The sequence below is a fragment of the Varanus komodoensis genome, unplaced genomic scaffold (assembly GCF_004798865.1).
Source record: "Varanus komodoensis strain SLA01 unplaced genomic scaffold, ASM479886v1 scaffold104, whole genome shotgun sequence".
NCBI lineage: Eukaryota > Metazoa > Chordata > Lepidosauria > Squamata > Varanidae > Varanus > Varanus komodoensis.
Genome location: NW_025335289.1, coordinates 49,197 through 61,473, shown reverse-complemented (window position 1 = coordinate 61,473; position 12,277 = coordinate 49,197). Strand labels below are relative to the sequence as shown.

At 62.5% G+C, this 12,277-nt stretch overlaps 1 protein-coding gene across 5 annotated transcripts in view; it reads left to right on the top strand.

Moving 5' to 3' along the window:
- LOC123017863 (nascent polypeptide-associated complex subunit alpha, muscle-specific form-like) overlaps positions 1-12,277 on the top strand; it is a 72,565-nt gene that overhangs the window by 54,229 nt on the left and 6,059 nt on the right. For 2 of the 5 annotated variants that reach the window (XM_044419485.1, XM_044419484.1), the window contains exons 11-16: positions 1,020-1,148; positions 4,469-4,561; positions 7,094-7,174; positions 8,647-8,728; positions 9,043-9,155; positions 11,745-11,913. In XM_044419485.1, the coding sequence (XP_044275420.1) occupies positions 1,020-1,148; positions 4,469-4,561; positions 7,094-7,174; positions 8,647-8,728; positions 9,043-9,155; positions 11,745-11,913 (667 nt within the window). The remainder of the gene's footprint in view (positions 1-1,019; positions 1,149-4,468; positions 4,562-7,093; positions 7,175-8,646; positions 8,729-9,042; positions 9,156-11,744; positions 11,914-12,277) is intronic. The other 3 variants (XM_044419487.1, XM_044419486.1, XM_044419488.1) reach the window with 3 other exon arrangements.

The following is a 12,277-nucleotide window of genomic DNA, read 5'->3' as shown; positions in this document are numbered from 1 at the left end:
GCGCATCAGATTTCCGTTTGCATATAGTACTGTGGGGTCAGGTGGCCTTGTGTTCGGGGAACGTTACTCAAGCGAAAAAACACCCCCCGTAGGAACCCTTGGTGTGGCAGATCAAGGGAGATGCGCGTCTCCTGCCGTGTGCGCCCGGGTCTGAACCTGTTTGTTTATGCCGGCCGGGCTGCCTGCTTCCCCGCATCTTTGGCTCAGTCGTGGCCGAGCAGAGAGGCCGAGCGGAGGCTTCCGCAGTCTTGCCAAAGCCAGCCTTCGCTTGCGCTAAAAAGACACAAAAGACGCTTTGACTCAAAAGACACAACCAAGACTATGACCCTGGGATGGCGATGCTGGTAGCAGCCCTAGAGCAGTTTTACTCGGGACAAGTTATCAGTGTTCACCTTCTAAAGCTCAGCAGATCAGTGGGTGCTTTTGGGGGGCTGCTCTGGAAACGAATTCCCAGTTTAAACCAGTAATGTTTCCAGGAGGGGTCCTGGGGAACCACTGTTGGGGACCTGGTGACGGGTAAACACCTGTGCTCTGGCTCGGGAGACCTGGGCTTGCCCGACGACGGAAGAGGTGGCCCACTTGCTGAGCTTAGGAACTGGGACTTGGTGTAGGGGTTTTCCCCTTGGGAATTCCCTGAGAATTAGGATCCGCGTGCGGGGGGCAGTTACCAGCCTCTGCGGCGGGCTGTTGCAGATTGCTCTCTGCACCGAAACCCCATCCCAGCGCCGTTCCCGTCCGTCGTGCCCCCCCAGTGGGTCAGACCCAGGCGTGGCAAGGCGCAGCGCTGCGCAAGGAGGCCCATACATGTGTGGGGCTTGAGCCTGGCTCTCCCAAGCCGGGACAGTGGTCGGGTGGAGCAGTTGCCCGGAGCTGCCCTCTCCAAAGCGTCCCCTCTGGCTTGTTGGAGCCCTGCGAATGCTTTGATGTCCAGTTGTCCTTCCCGTCACTGTTCTCGCTCGCTCTTTCTTTTTTTTTAACACTCATGATGTGAAAGTCACCCTCCATTTGTCTCCATTTAGGCAAAGGTAGAGAGAAAGGCAGAGTCAGCCGGGGCTGCCCGAAAGCCTGAACTCAGTGCAGTATCTAAAACGGCTACCGCTAAAACCGCTTTTACAAAAGAGGGTGCCCAAAAGCAGCCCAATGGGAAAGTGAGTTCCATTTCAGACTTCTATCACTTGAGAGAGACAAGGATCAACTCCTCTGCTGTTTTTAATTTCTCCTTCCACCCATCGGTTTGGGTCACTCCCCCTTTCTCTTAATGCTCTCCACGCTTTTCTTGCCACTGACCATTTCTGGTCCTTTCCTCTTTGCATCCTTCCTCCTCTCTCTCTCTCTCTCTCTCTCTCTCGCGTTCTGTTCTGCTGTCAGTGAAATGCATGGGAATGAGTCCCAGAAACATTTTCTCTGAGGGTCTCCGGCAGTGGAGTTCCGCAGAGCTTCTTGGTTTTCAGAGTGGCCGTCCTTCGGGCTGTCGGGGAGACTCTTTGCTTGCTTGCACGGCCCGCCCACCTCCCGAAGCCCCACGGGAGCAGCTCCCTTCACTCTGTTCCCTGGAAAATTGGCGTTGCTTTCCCCGTGCAGTGAAGCTTATTCTTGGGACTGGGGTGTGCGAGGAGAGGACCCCCGGTGTGCCTTCTCCACCGTGGGCTTGCACCATGGGACTGAGATGACAAGCTGTGGGGACAGGGTGGTGCCGGAGGACCTGCTGTGCCTGGGGTGCACCCCCATCCCACAGAGAAAGAAAACGGGCTGCTCACATCCTCAGCTGGCAAAGGGAGGTATTTTGAGTTGGGGGGAGTTCTCTTCCAATGCAGGCATGGCGACACCCCCCCAGATCCCGGCGGCTGCCATGTCCGTGGGGATGGCCACTTCCACATAACCCTGTGCAGGCGCTCTCCGCCCGACCGTTTCTAGGCATTTTCCAAAAACACAGAGCCACACTGGTGTGGGTGGACGCCGTCGCTGGCCAAGCCGCTCTGACCGGCCAGACACGTAGCGAGTGACATGACTGGCACTCGCTTGGTGGCACCAGGGACCGAGTGTTTCGCTCTGTCAACAACAGTCTTTGCTTTTGTCCATTCAGGTTGGACTTTGCGACATCCAACCCATTGTGAGGCGTTAATGGGTTCTTGGGCTTGTTTCAGCTCGCCCGGAACACAAGACAATGCCCCGCTCTGCCTGGCAGCAGCCATGACCCCAATTAAGTTGAACTTTGGTGGCTGGTCGGCCTGTGGAGAGGCCGAGTTTCTTGGGCCAGCCTCTGCTAGCGAGAAGGTTTTGTAGCCCGGCTTCACGTGGACTTCAAAGGGAAAGGGGCCGGCTGCTTCGGGACAAGTGTGTCAGAAGCTGTAGCGCCGTTTTGCAGGCCTCGGGGTCGAAGGTGGATGTCCCAGGAGAAGTTTTTGTGCCAATGTAAAACTCCACTGTTCTCGTGGGGAACCGATCCCTGTAATGCCGCCCTCTCCAGCCCAGTGCCCTCCAGATCTGGTTGGACTACAGTTCCCAGCATACCCCAGCCAGCCGGTATTCCTGGGAGTGGTAGATGCCACCCAGCTGGAGGGCACCCAGTCGGAGAAGGTGCTTTGTCATTCTTGCAAGTTTCTCCCCGGGCTATCCGCAAACGGCAGAACACGGACGCAGCAGCCATGGAGTTCGCCTCCCTCCAACGGGCATCAGGACCGCTCACTTGTGGCCTTCCAGGGAGAGGCCTCGGCCTGGATGGTGCCTGGGGGCACGCGAGTTCACCGAGGCGGCCATGCTCGTGCCACGCACCGGCTGAATCCTGGCATCCTCTCCATACCTGCCAGCCGTGCACGGAGGAAGGAGCAGATTTTGCCAGCTGGCCTCCGGTCCGCCCTCCACAGTCCCGTTGGAAGGCCAGGAAGGGGCTCAGGATGGAGCCCTTCCTGCAGGGAATGGTCCCCGGGCCTTCTGCACGAGGCCCAGAGCGCGCTCTCCCCCTGGGCTCAGCCCTGAGCTGCTTCCGGTTCACGTGCGTTTTGTCGCATCCCATGATGAAGCGACACCCTGGGCGCTGCTTCCCGCCCCAAGCTGCTCACTGCGAGACAAGGTAACCCCTGGAGTGGCCTTCGCCTGCGGTTCCGCTCACGCAGGGTGAAGGAGGCGGCTCGCCCTTCTCGCGGCCCAGCCTGCCTGCCTGCCTTGAATGCCAGCCACTTTTCCCGGCGAGAGAGCAAGAAGTCTCGTGGCACCGGAAAGATCAACGAGTCGCTTATGGCCTCCGCATCCAGGGATGAGATGCCAAATTCCTCTGTCAGGTGTAGGCAGATCGTGAAGGAAAACTACAGCCGGGGGCGGCATACAAATGTTCTAAATAAATAATAAATAGGGAAAAGGCCCGCAAAGAAGACCTCTGCAGCCGGCCAGGCCGGTGTTCACTCCGCACAGCTGAGCGTCTCTCTCACGTTTGCACACAGGCAGCTTTGGCTGCTGGTGGGATAGAAAGGAAGGTAACCAAAGGTGCGGAAGCGTTGCCTAGGGGTTATAACCAGCCGTCTCATTCTCCCCTGGAAGTGCATCAAGCACAGATGGCAAAGAACACCCCCCAGGATGGAAAAGCGGTCTCCAGTCCAGGGGTGCAGGGTCGCTTCCCCAGTTGGGCTGAGGGGTTGGTGGAGGAGCCGGCCAGGGAAGCCCCCCCCCCCGGACCGCTGCCGTGTGGTGCCTTGTGCGGGGGTCAGTCCCAGCCGAGGAGGTTCCCGCTCCCCTGAGCCACATAATACAGCCTGGGGGCGGGGGGGGGGGCAGTCCTGGGCCACGCGGGTCTCTGCTCGCCGCTCTGATTTTTGGGAGATCGGAGGGTGCTGCACCCAGCCAGCCGAAGTAGGTCTCTGCAGCTCTTCCAGCACAGTGACCCTGTCAGGACAGATTGCTCAGAAGGCAGCACCCCAACTCTTTCAAGGCGTCTCGCGGAGGCACCTGGCCTTTGCAAAAAGACTCGTGAGCTTAATGAGAAATCGGGCGTGCGGGCCCCGCCTGGCCACCCCATGCCGGCGGAGAGTCGGCTCTCTGCCTCCCACCTGCGCACACGGTCGGCCCGTCAGAGCAACTTCCCACACCGCCCCGGGGGCCGTTTATGGGGACGGCCTTCCTCAGAGCGCACTCTTCCTCGTGCGCTGTGTGCCAGGCCGTAGGGTACGGGGTGGGTGGGGGGGCGGGCCGCCTGTGCTCTTGCCGCCACCTGCTGCTTGCTTAGCTGTCTGGTTTGCTCATTTGCGCGCTCTGTCCGCCTTTCTCTGTCCCTTCCCTGTCCAGTGAGTTCGCACTTAACCAGGTTGAAAGTCTAACACGAGCTCTTGTCTGTCTGTCTGTCTGTCTGTCTGTCTGTCTGTCTGTTGTCCGTCCGTCCGTCCGTCCGTCCGTCCGTCTGTCCGCCCGTCGTCCCTTGCGAGAATTCTAACCGACCCTCTTCCCTTGTGTTGTTCTCTCCATCTCTGTGACGCTCCAGGTCCAGATAGTCTCCAAAAAAGCCAACTACAGCCACGTCCAGTCCAAATGCGGTTCCAAGGACAATATTAAGCATGTCCCTGGAGGTGGGAATGTAAGTATGGGGACCTCCAGCCAGCTGTCTTTCTACTAACCCCTTTTTGTTCTGGTTGTGACTGGTGTGTGTGTTGGACTGTGTGAATGTTTCTGTTTGTGGCCGTTCCCCCCAAAGAAGCAGGGCCCGAAATCAGAGCTTTCACGGAAACTTCTGGACAGGCGTGGTTGTTAGGGGTTTGTAGTCTCTCGGGAGCTACTTTGATCACTTTCGGGCTGTGATATCTTGACCGGCCTCGATCTGCCAGGCTCAGAATCTAAACCGAGTGCCCCTTTTTGGCCTGCAGTACTGCTAATCCAGCCCTCTCGACCATGCGCTGGGCTGAGTTAGATGTACGAAGGCCCATCTCTGCACGCAGAAGTCCATCCCGGGCTTGACGCCGGTCGGCACGCAAGCCTTGTTCTCCCTGGGAGAGGAGGACTTGAGCCGGGTCTCGGATGCGCCACTTAGGCCTCAGAGGGGCTCGCAGGTCCAGATGTTCCTCCATAAGGAAGAAAGTGCTCCACGCAGAGGACAAGCGCATCCAGGAGATGAGGAGGCAGCGCCGGCCTCCCCTGGACATCCCTTGAATGGAGACGCAGTGGGCCTTACGAACTCTGTCCACCTGAAGGGGCGAAGGCGGGCAGCGTGCGCTTCCGTGGTGGGAGACCCAGTCATACGCTCCATGTATCGGCCCAGGACGAGGACGCCGGGCTGGACAAGCTGGTTCCCTCCAGAGGTTTCGTGCCGCGACCTCCATCTGCCCTAGCCAATGTGGCTAACCGTTTGCCCGAAACATCTGGAGGAACACTGCCCTGGCGGAAAACCACATCACATTTTACACCCAGGAGTATCTATGTTCTGCCGCTTGCAGAAGTCGTTCTGATGGTTTATTTTACCATTCAGTCGCATTTCCTCCCCTCGCGAGGAGCCCAGGCACCTCCCGAGGGTTTTGTCCTCGCAGCAGCCACCTTGGGAGGTAGGCTAGGCAGAGGCTGTGCCTGGCCCCAGAGCCACAGAGGGTGGGCTCCACGGCCAAGGGGGACTGGAACCAGAGCCCCGGTCCCGACTCCAGCGTTCCGCCTCGGGCCGCCCTCGCTCGCCCTGGCAGGTTTTGCATGGCTTGATTTTCGGGATGCGTCCGCGCAGCGTGCGTCGCTTAGCCTGCCCGGGTCGCTCGCTCTCTTGCACGGTTCTGCTTCTGCTTGACATGCCCCGACTGGGAGGGCCTTAGCCAGCGGCCAGGTGTGGCCCACGTGCCCAGGCCTGCCTTCACGTGAACGAGAGGTAGACTCGGGGGAACGGAAGCGGAGATTGCCGGGCGAGGGGGGACTCTGCTGGCGACCAGCGGGCGGCAGGCCCGAGTCTGACGCAAGGCGGAGGCGCCGCAGCCAAGCAGGCCTGGCGTGGCAGTTCTGGCTCACGTGGGGTGGGGTGGGGTGGGGTGGGGGGCCCAAACCTGCAGCCAGCCGTTCATTGCCGTTTGTGAGCGTTCCCCTCCTTGCAGACTTTTTGGAAGTGCCCCGTACGGGCTGAGGAAGGAGTGCCAAGCGCTGCCGCCGCTCTAGCCAGGCAGGGTCATGGCCGTTTTCAAAGAGCGGGCCATGCTGGCGCAGGCAGATGAGCCCTCGTGGCCCCTTCCCCGCTGGGAGTTGCCTCATGCTGTGGGGTGTTTTGTATGGCAGGCCAGGATGGCAGACATGGAGCAGAGGCGAAGTGGCGGAGGTCAAGCCGCTCGTTAGAGTGGTGACTCCGCGGCAGCCTCCCTCCTCACTGGCTGGGGCAGATGGGTGCAGCAGTCCGGCGCATCTGAGGGGCACCACGTTGGGGGAGGATGCTTCAGCTGCAGGCGGTCTCAGCCTTCGTGTCTCCCTGCCAAGGCTGCCTTGGAACTCGTTTTGCGCTTGCCGGTGCCTTGGAGAATCGCGTTCTTCGGCGGCCTTACCCCTCGAGCCCTTTCCGCGGGCACGGGCGCCTCTCAGCTCCGGCAGTGCTGCCGAGCGTATCAGATGCGAGTCGGGGACCGGGTCTTGGGGTGGCTCTGGGGACTGGGAGTTGGGATCTTCCGCAGAGCCTTGAAGAGGGTCGGACGCTTCTCTGAGTGGGATCCACGGGATCCCTGGAGCACCTGCATTGGCTGCGTCTTGGCGGGGAGGGGCCCCGTCTGTAAAATGTTCCTCGTAGATCCTTCTGTCCACATTGATTCTCCGGATCTGCTGCTGCTGCTGCTGCTGCTCTTCCGTCTGTAAGCTCTCTTCTTTCCGCCTCTCCACAAAGATAGCTGCAAAAGAAAGCCACCTGCAGGAGTGAATTCTGGGCGCCTCTCGCCTGATGCGCTGCAGCTGCCCCCTTTTCTGTCCCATGTTGCCTTCTCGCACCTTTCGTGGCCCTCCTGTGGTGTCGGAGAGGGGTGGCGCCCACTTGGCCCTCTTCCTCCTCCTCTCCCCGCTGCCTTCCCGCGCTGTCACCTGCTTCCTCTCGCTCTCCTTGCTCTGCAGAGCAAAACGACACCAGGCCATGCGGTCCGGAGAGTAAAGCGCTTGTCATTTTCAGGTTCCAAATGCCCCAAAGCCAGCTCCGGGCAGCTGCTCCCAGCCGTCCACGGTCCCCAAGCCCAGCCAGGGCAGTACCAATGTGAGTAGACCCTCCACCGCGGCCCGGTCGGCCTTGCACAAGGTGGGCTTGTTCGTCTTCCGTCAGTTCCGCGTCGCCTGCCGTGGCCGGATTTGTGGCCACGCGCCCCGGCGCATCGCTGGCCCTGCGGGGAGCCAGCGGCCTTCAGCAGCCTCTCCCCGGCTGTCGGCCTGGGCGGGATGCGTGTCCCGGCGGGGATGGCTGTCAGGCTTTCCCGCCCCCCCCAGAGCCCCACCTGCCACCCGGGAGGAGCGTGGTGGCTGGCACAGCCCCGCCCCAAGACCACGCACGTCGAGCCGTGGGGCTCGTGGAGAAGGGCAGCCGAGGCCGGCCCGGCCAGGAGAAGAGGCGGGAGGCCTCCCTGTCCGGCGGTGGGACGGCCCCTCTGCTGCCCCCAGGGCACCGCTCAGGAGCAGCAGTGCTCCTGGGCAGCCGCATGGGCCCTGCACCCGCCAGGCACATGGCGGAAAGATGCCCCGGGTGCCCGGCGCCCAGCAGCTCCCAGCACTGAGCCGTGTCCTGCCTGCCGGATCCCTTGCGCGGCCTCTTCCCTGCCACGGTTCGGCACGTCCAGAGGGGGGCAGCTGGACAAGGCTTGTCCTACGGAATCAGAAGCCCCCTTTTCACCCCCCCCCCAGCAGTCTTGTATCCTGGTTCGGCCACAGGTGCGTGGCCTGAGCACCTCGCTGCGTGGCCTCTGGCTGCAGGACGACGTGGGCGGAGCGCCTGCCGAGGTCGATCCTGGAAGGGGCAGGCCAAGTCCCCCCCCCCGGCGGAACCCCCCCCATTGCCCCTCATCCTAAAGGAAGTCCTAGATGTGCTCATTCTTCTGCCCACCCGAGTGTCAGCTTCCCCGCCCCCAGTTCCTTGGCTGTTGGAATAAATTACGCAGAGTTGGTTGAGTTGGCGGAATCTGTTCGCAGCACATGCATCCTGGACGTCGGCACCAGAATTCGGGAGAGCTGGGCAGAGGTTTGGGGTCCGTAACATGCCCACCCTTTGCAGCCCGCCTTGGGCCAGGCTCTCGGCCTGCCAGCGGGCCCCAGTCTCACCGGCGTCCGGGGGCATCGCCCCCGTGGCTTCAGTGCGCCAGGGGGCTCCCTCGTTCTCGCGCCGATTCCGGTGTTTCACGTGGATCCTAGTTCGCCGGTGCTGGCCCGTGCACGGCAAAACGCCTAACGCTACTGCTGGACACGTCGCTCCTCTTTGGCTGCGCTCTCACCTCCGGTCGGCGCAGGGGCCTGGCTGTTTGTGCTGCCCTGGGTGGGGCTGGGGGCCCCGTTCTCCTGGCGCCTCTTTCTCACGAGTCTCCGGAGCCGCATCGCAGCAGCAGCTCCTGCCTCGCCCCGGCCAGGCCCCGGGCCAGCGGGGAGCTTGGGCAGGGCGGAGGCCACGCCGCCTCGGCGTTCTGGAGCCGCATCCGTGCTTCTTGCTCCTGAGCCGCCCGCTCCCCCCCCCCTCCTGTTCTGCAGGTGCAGATCCTGAACAAGAAAATCGACCTCTCCAGAGTGGCTTCCAAGTGTGGCTCCAAAGCGAACATCAAGCACAAGCCAGGTGAGGGCGAGGGGTGGCGACCGCCGGCGTGCTTGGACGGGTGGGGGGAAGCGGCCGGCCAGCTCCCCTCTGAGGGGGGCTGCTGTGGAGATGCTCTCGGGCCAGAGCAGCAGCGGGTCTCCTGCAGGGGCCCCCTGCCCTGTTCGAACGGCCTCGCGTCGGAAGGGAAGCCCGGGCAGACTGCCCTTTCCCCACCGCGCCGCGCGCCTTCCGTCGATTCCACGCACGGCCCTCTCCCCTCCCCGTGAAGGGAAGGGGCGCGTGCCGTGGGGGTGGGAAGCCCTCATCGTTCTGCTCTTCCGTTGCTTGGCAAGGGGGCGGAGACGTCAAGATCGAAAACCAGAAGCTGAACTTCAAGGAGAAAGCGCAGGCCAAGGTGGGCTCCCTGGACAACGTTGGGCACACGCCAGCGGGCGGCACCGTGAAGGTACGGCCGGGCCCTGCCCCCCCGCCCCCACCCCCCCTCATGTCTGTCTGCCCATTGCCACCGCCACGTTCATGGTGCCACGCGAAAGAGGGTGTGAGTGAGAGCAGCTTGTCCCCTGGAAGGGCCTCCGAAAGATCAGTCACCCTGGGATGCCAGACAGTCGGCCCCATATCGCGTGGGCCGCCAGAGTGGTGGGGAAGCCCCCTCCAGTGCCCAGCCCCCTCCCCGCAGATCCCCCCGAGGCTCCCGGGTCCGCGGAAGCAGCACAGACGGAAGCAGCAGCTCTGGCGGCACCCCGAGGGGGCACAGCCGCTGCCAAGGGCCTCGGGGCAGGAAGCCACTGCCCACCAGCACCTGGCGGGGGAGAAGGGAGCTGTGGGCACCCACGGCGAGGCCGGTCCTCCCCCCAGAGCTTCGCACTGGGCAGCTCAAGCCGCATCCATGAGCAGCAGAACCCCCAGCGGAGTTTGGCTACGAGTCCTTTCCAGGCCTCCCGCCGCCGGCCTCAGGCTCGTGGCTGCCTGGGCTTTTCCCTGGAGCAGCAGGGGGATTGCCAGGAGCCCTGCGGGGTGGCAGGGAGGGAGACAGCTGGAGCTGAGGCTGAAGAAGGTGGGTGCTGGGCCAGGGGGCAGGAAGGGAGCCTGGCAGGGGTCCCCAGAGCAGCGGGAGGCTGTGGGCGCATGGCGGCTCCCCCTGCCCAGCCCCGGAGGGTCGCATCCTGGCATCCTTTGCAGCACGGTGGAGGGGACGTGCCGCGATTTTCTTTCTGGCCACAGAGGCAGGCGGCAGGAGCAGCCAGTTTGCAATCCCAAAACACAGTTTTTCCCAGAAACGTTTATAAATTTCCAGTTCTTTAGTTGTGCTGGAAAATTGCATATTTTTTAAAAAGGTGTATTTTTTTTAAAAAGTGCACATTTTAGGCTTCAGTTAATGGGGGACATACTTTGCCCCATTTGAAGATGTGGCACGCAGGTCGAAAACGAAAAGAGCTGGCCGAGAGGAGCTTGGCTGCAAGGATTTAAGCAGGCTCAGACATCACTGGTTCCTCCCTTGCCTCAGTTGCCGGGGGCTCTGTAACACCCCCCTGGGTCACGTGTGCCGCTCCATGACATGCCTCAACCACCGTGTCCCCCCTGTGACTGTCTGGGTCGTTTGTGTTGTCGGCAGAAGGTGCAGAGGTGGGGATGCCAGTGGGAATTCGGACTTCCTGCTGCTTTTAAGGCAGATTCCCATCCCCTGCCTACTAAAATTTGGCGTGGGCTAGGAGAAGTTGCTGCCTTGACACCGACTTCTGCAAACAGGGACAACCGTTGAAACTAGAAATGGAATACTTTTTTCTTGGAAAAAAGTATCATGCATGCACCCCGTTCATAGGAGCGGTCGCAACAGAAGTAGTAAAGAATTTGTTACCGTCTTCCAAGACCCTCTGTACAGGGTTCGAAAAGACCCTCGAAACCTTGAATGAGGGCAAAACCTGGGGTCTCTTCCGTACCTTGCAAGTTGCCCGCCTCCAGGCCTGTCCCTGCAGGCGGAAATGGCCATCTTCCAAGGCCCCTTGCCCAGAATCTGGGAGCTCCAATCTCCTGGCATCACAGCCAGCACCTGCCTTTATTCCAAAGTCACCCAGATTCTCCCTCAGCACCGTGTTTCTGTACCTCAAAGAGGAGTGTTAGCTTGCAGCCCTGGGCCGGTGTAGGCAGAAAAAAGCCGGGGCCTTCTGGGAGCATCAGGCTCCTTCCTTCCTTCCTTCCTTCCTTCCTTCCTTCCTTCCTTCCTTCCGCCACGCACAGGCCTTCCCGGGGCCCCTCGCGCCAGCCGGCAGTCCCCTCCTGCAGTGCAGCCGAGTTGCGTGAGCTTCGTCTGGCTTACTCTCCAAAGCGGCCTCAAGCTCCAGCCGAGAGGGGGCTCGTAGCTCCCGTGCCTGCTCCTGGCTATACTCTTTCACGCTGCCTTATTTGCGAGCGAAAACTGTACGCCGGCGCGCGTGGCTTCTACCTCGGGCACAGACGGCCGCGTTGTCTCCGCTGCTGCCCCCGGCGCGAGAGAATGGCTGGCCGAGGGAGAGGAGCAGGGCTGGGTGGAGAGAGGAGGCGCAGAGGGTGCAACGGAGAGCCGGGCCGTTCTGCCCTGGCTGGGGAGAGGATGTGGCGGCGGGAGAGAAAGCCAGCAAGGAGGGGGGGCTGCGGTGCGCCAGGCAAGAGCAGCCCAAGGATTTCGAGCACGTGCAGAGCTGTCGAGGCGGGGTTGTCCCAGGAAAGGCACTGCCCCGGCCTTCCCTGGACCGATGCCCGGGGGGTTTCTGGGAATTGTTGCCCAGCAGAACTGGAGGGCCCCAGGTGGGCAAAGCCTCGTCGGACCAGAAGCCCCGGGAGGCCCCTTCTCACTGTTCCTAAGGCTGTTCTGTGGGCTCCCCGGGGGGCTTCCCACTGCCCCCCGGTCTGTGTGGGGGGCCTCGTGCGGGCAAGACGGGCCCACCCCGTGGGGCATCCCCATCTCCTGGCCGGCGCGTCTTCATCCCACGCCACCCCATCCCACCCCATCCTCGTATTGACTCCTCATTGTCCTCCCCACCCCATTGTTTCCTTGTAGACTGAGGGGGGTGAGGAGGCAGCCCCCCAGAACGGCGCTGCGACCGCGCCCCCGCCCCCGCCTGGCAGCGGCGCCCCGCAGGAGAACGGCGTAGGGCCAGCTGCGCCCGCTCTGGGCGGTGGGGACCAAAGGGAAACCCAGTCCTTCGACACTCACATACCGGAAACAAGTAAGTGCGGGGCCGGGGGTGCCGGGGGCTGCTTGCATGGGGAGCCCCCCATGCCCGAGGGGCCGCCTGCGCCAAGGGCCCGGCCCAGGGCGGGAGGCGAGCGGTCGGCGGCCGAGCCCCTCCCGGCCCTCCCGGAGAGCCGCGGCGGGCGCGCATTCGGCCCTCGGGCGGAAGGGGCTCCCCAGAGCGGCCCTGGAAGGGCACGTGAGGAGCCCGGGTCCCCCCCCGGGCCGGGGGGCGAGCCGCCCGAGACCCCCACCCGGGACCCCCTCCTGCACGGCACGCGCCTGCCTCGGGCGGGGGCGCCGCGGCTGCTCTCTCGCGTGTTCTCGGACTCTGCCACGTGTGTTAATGGAGCCACTCG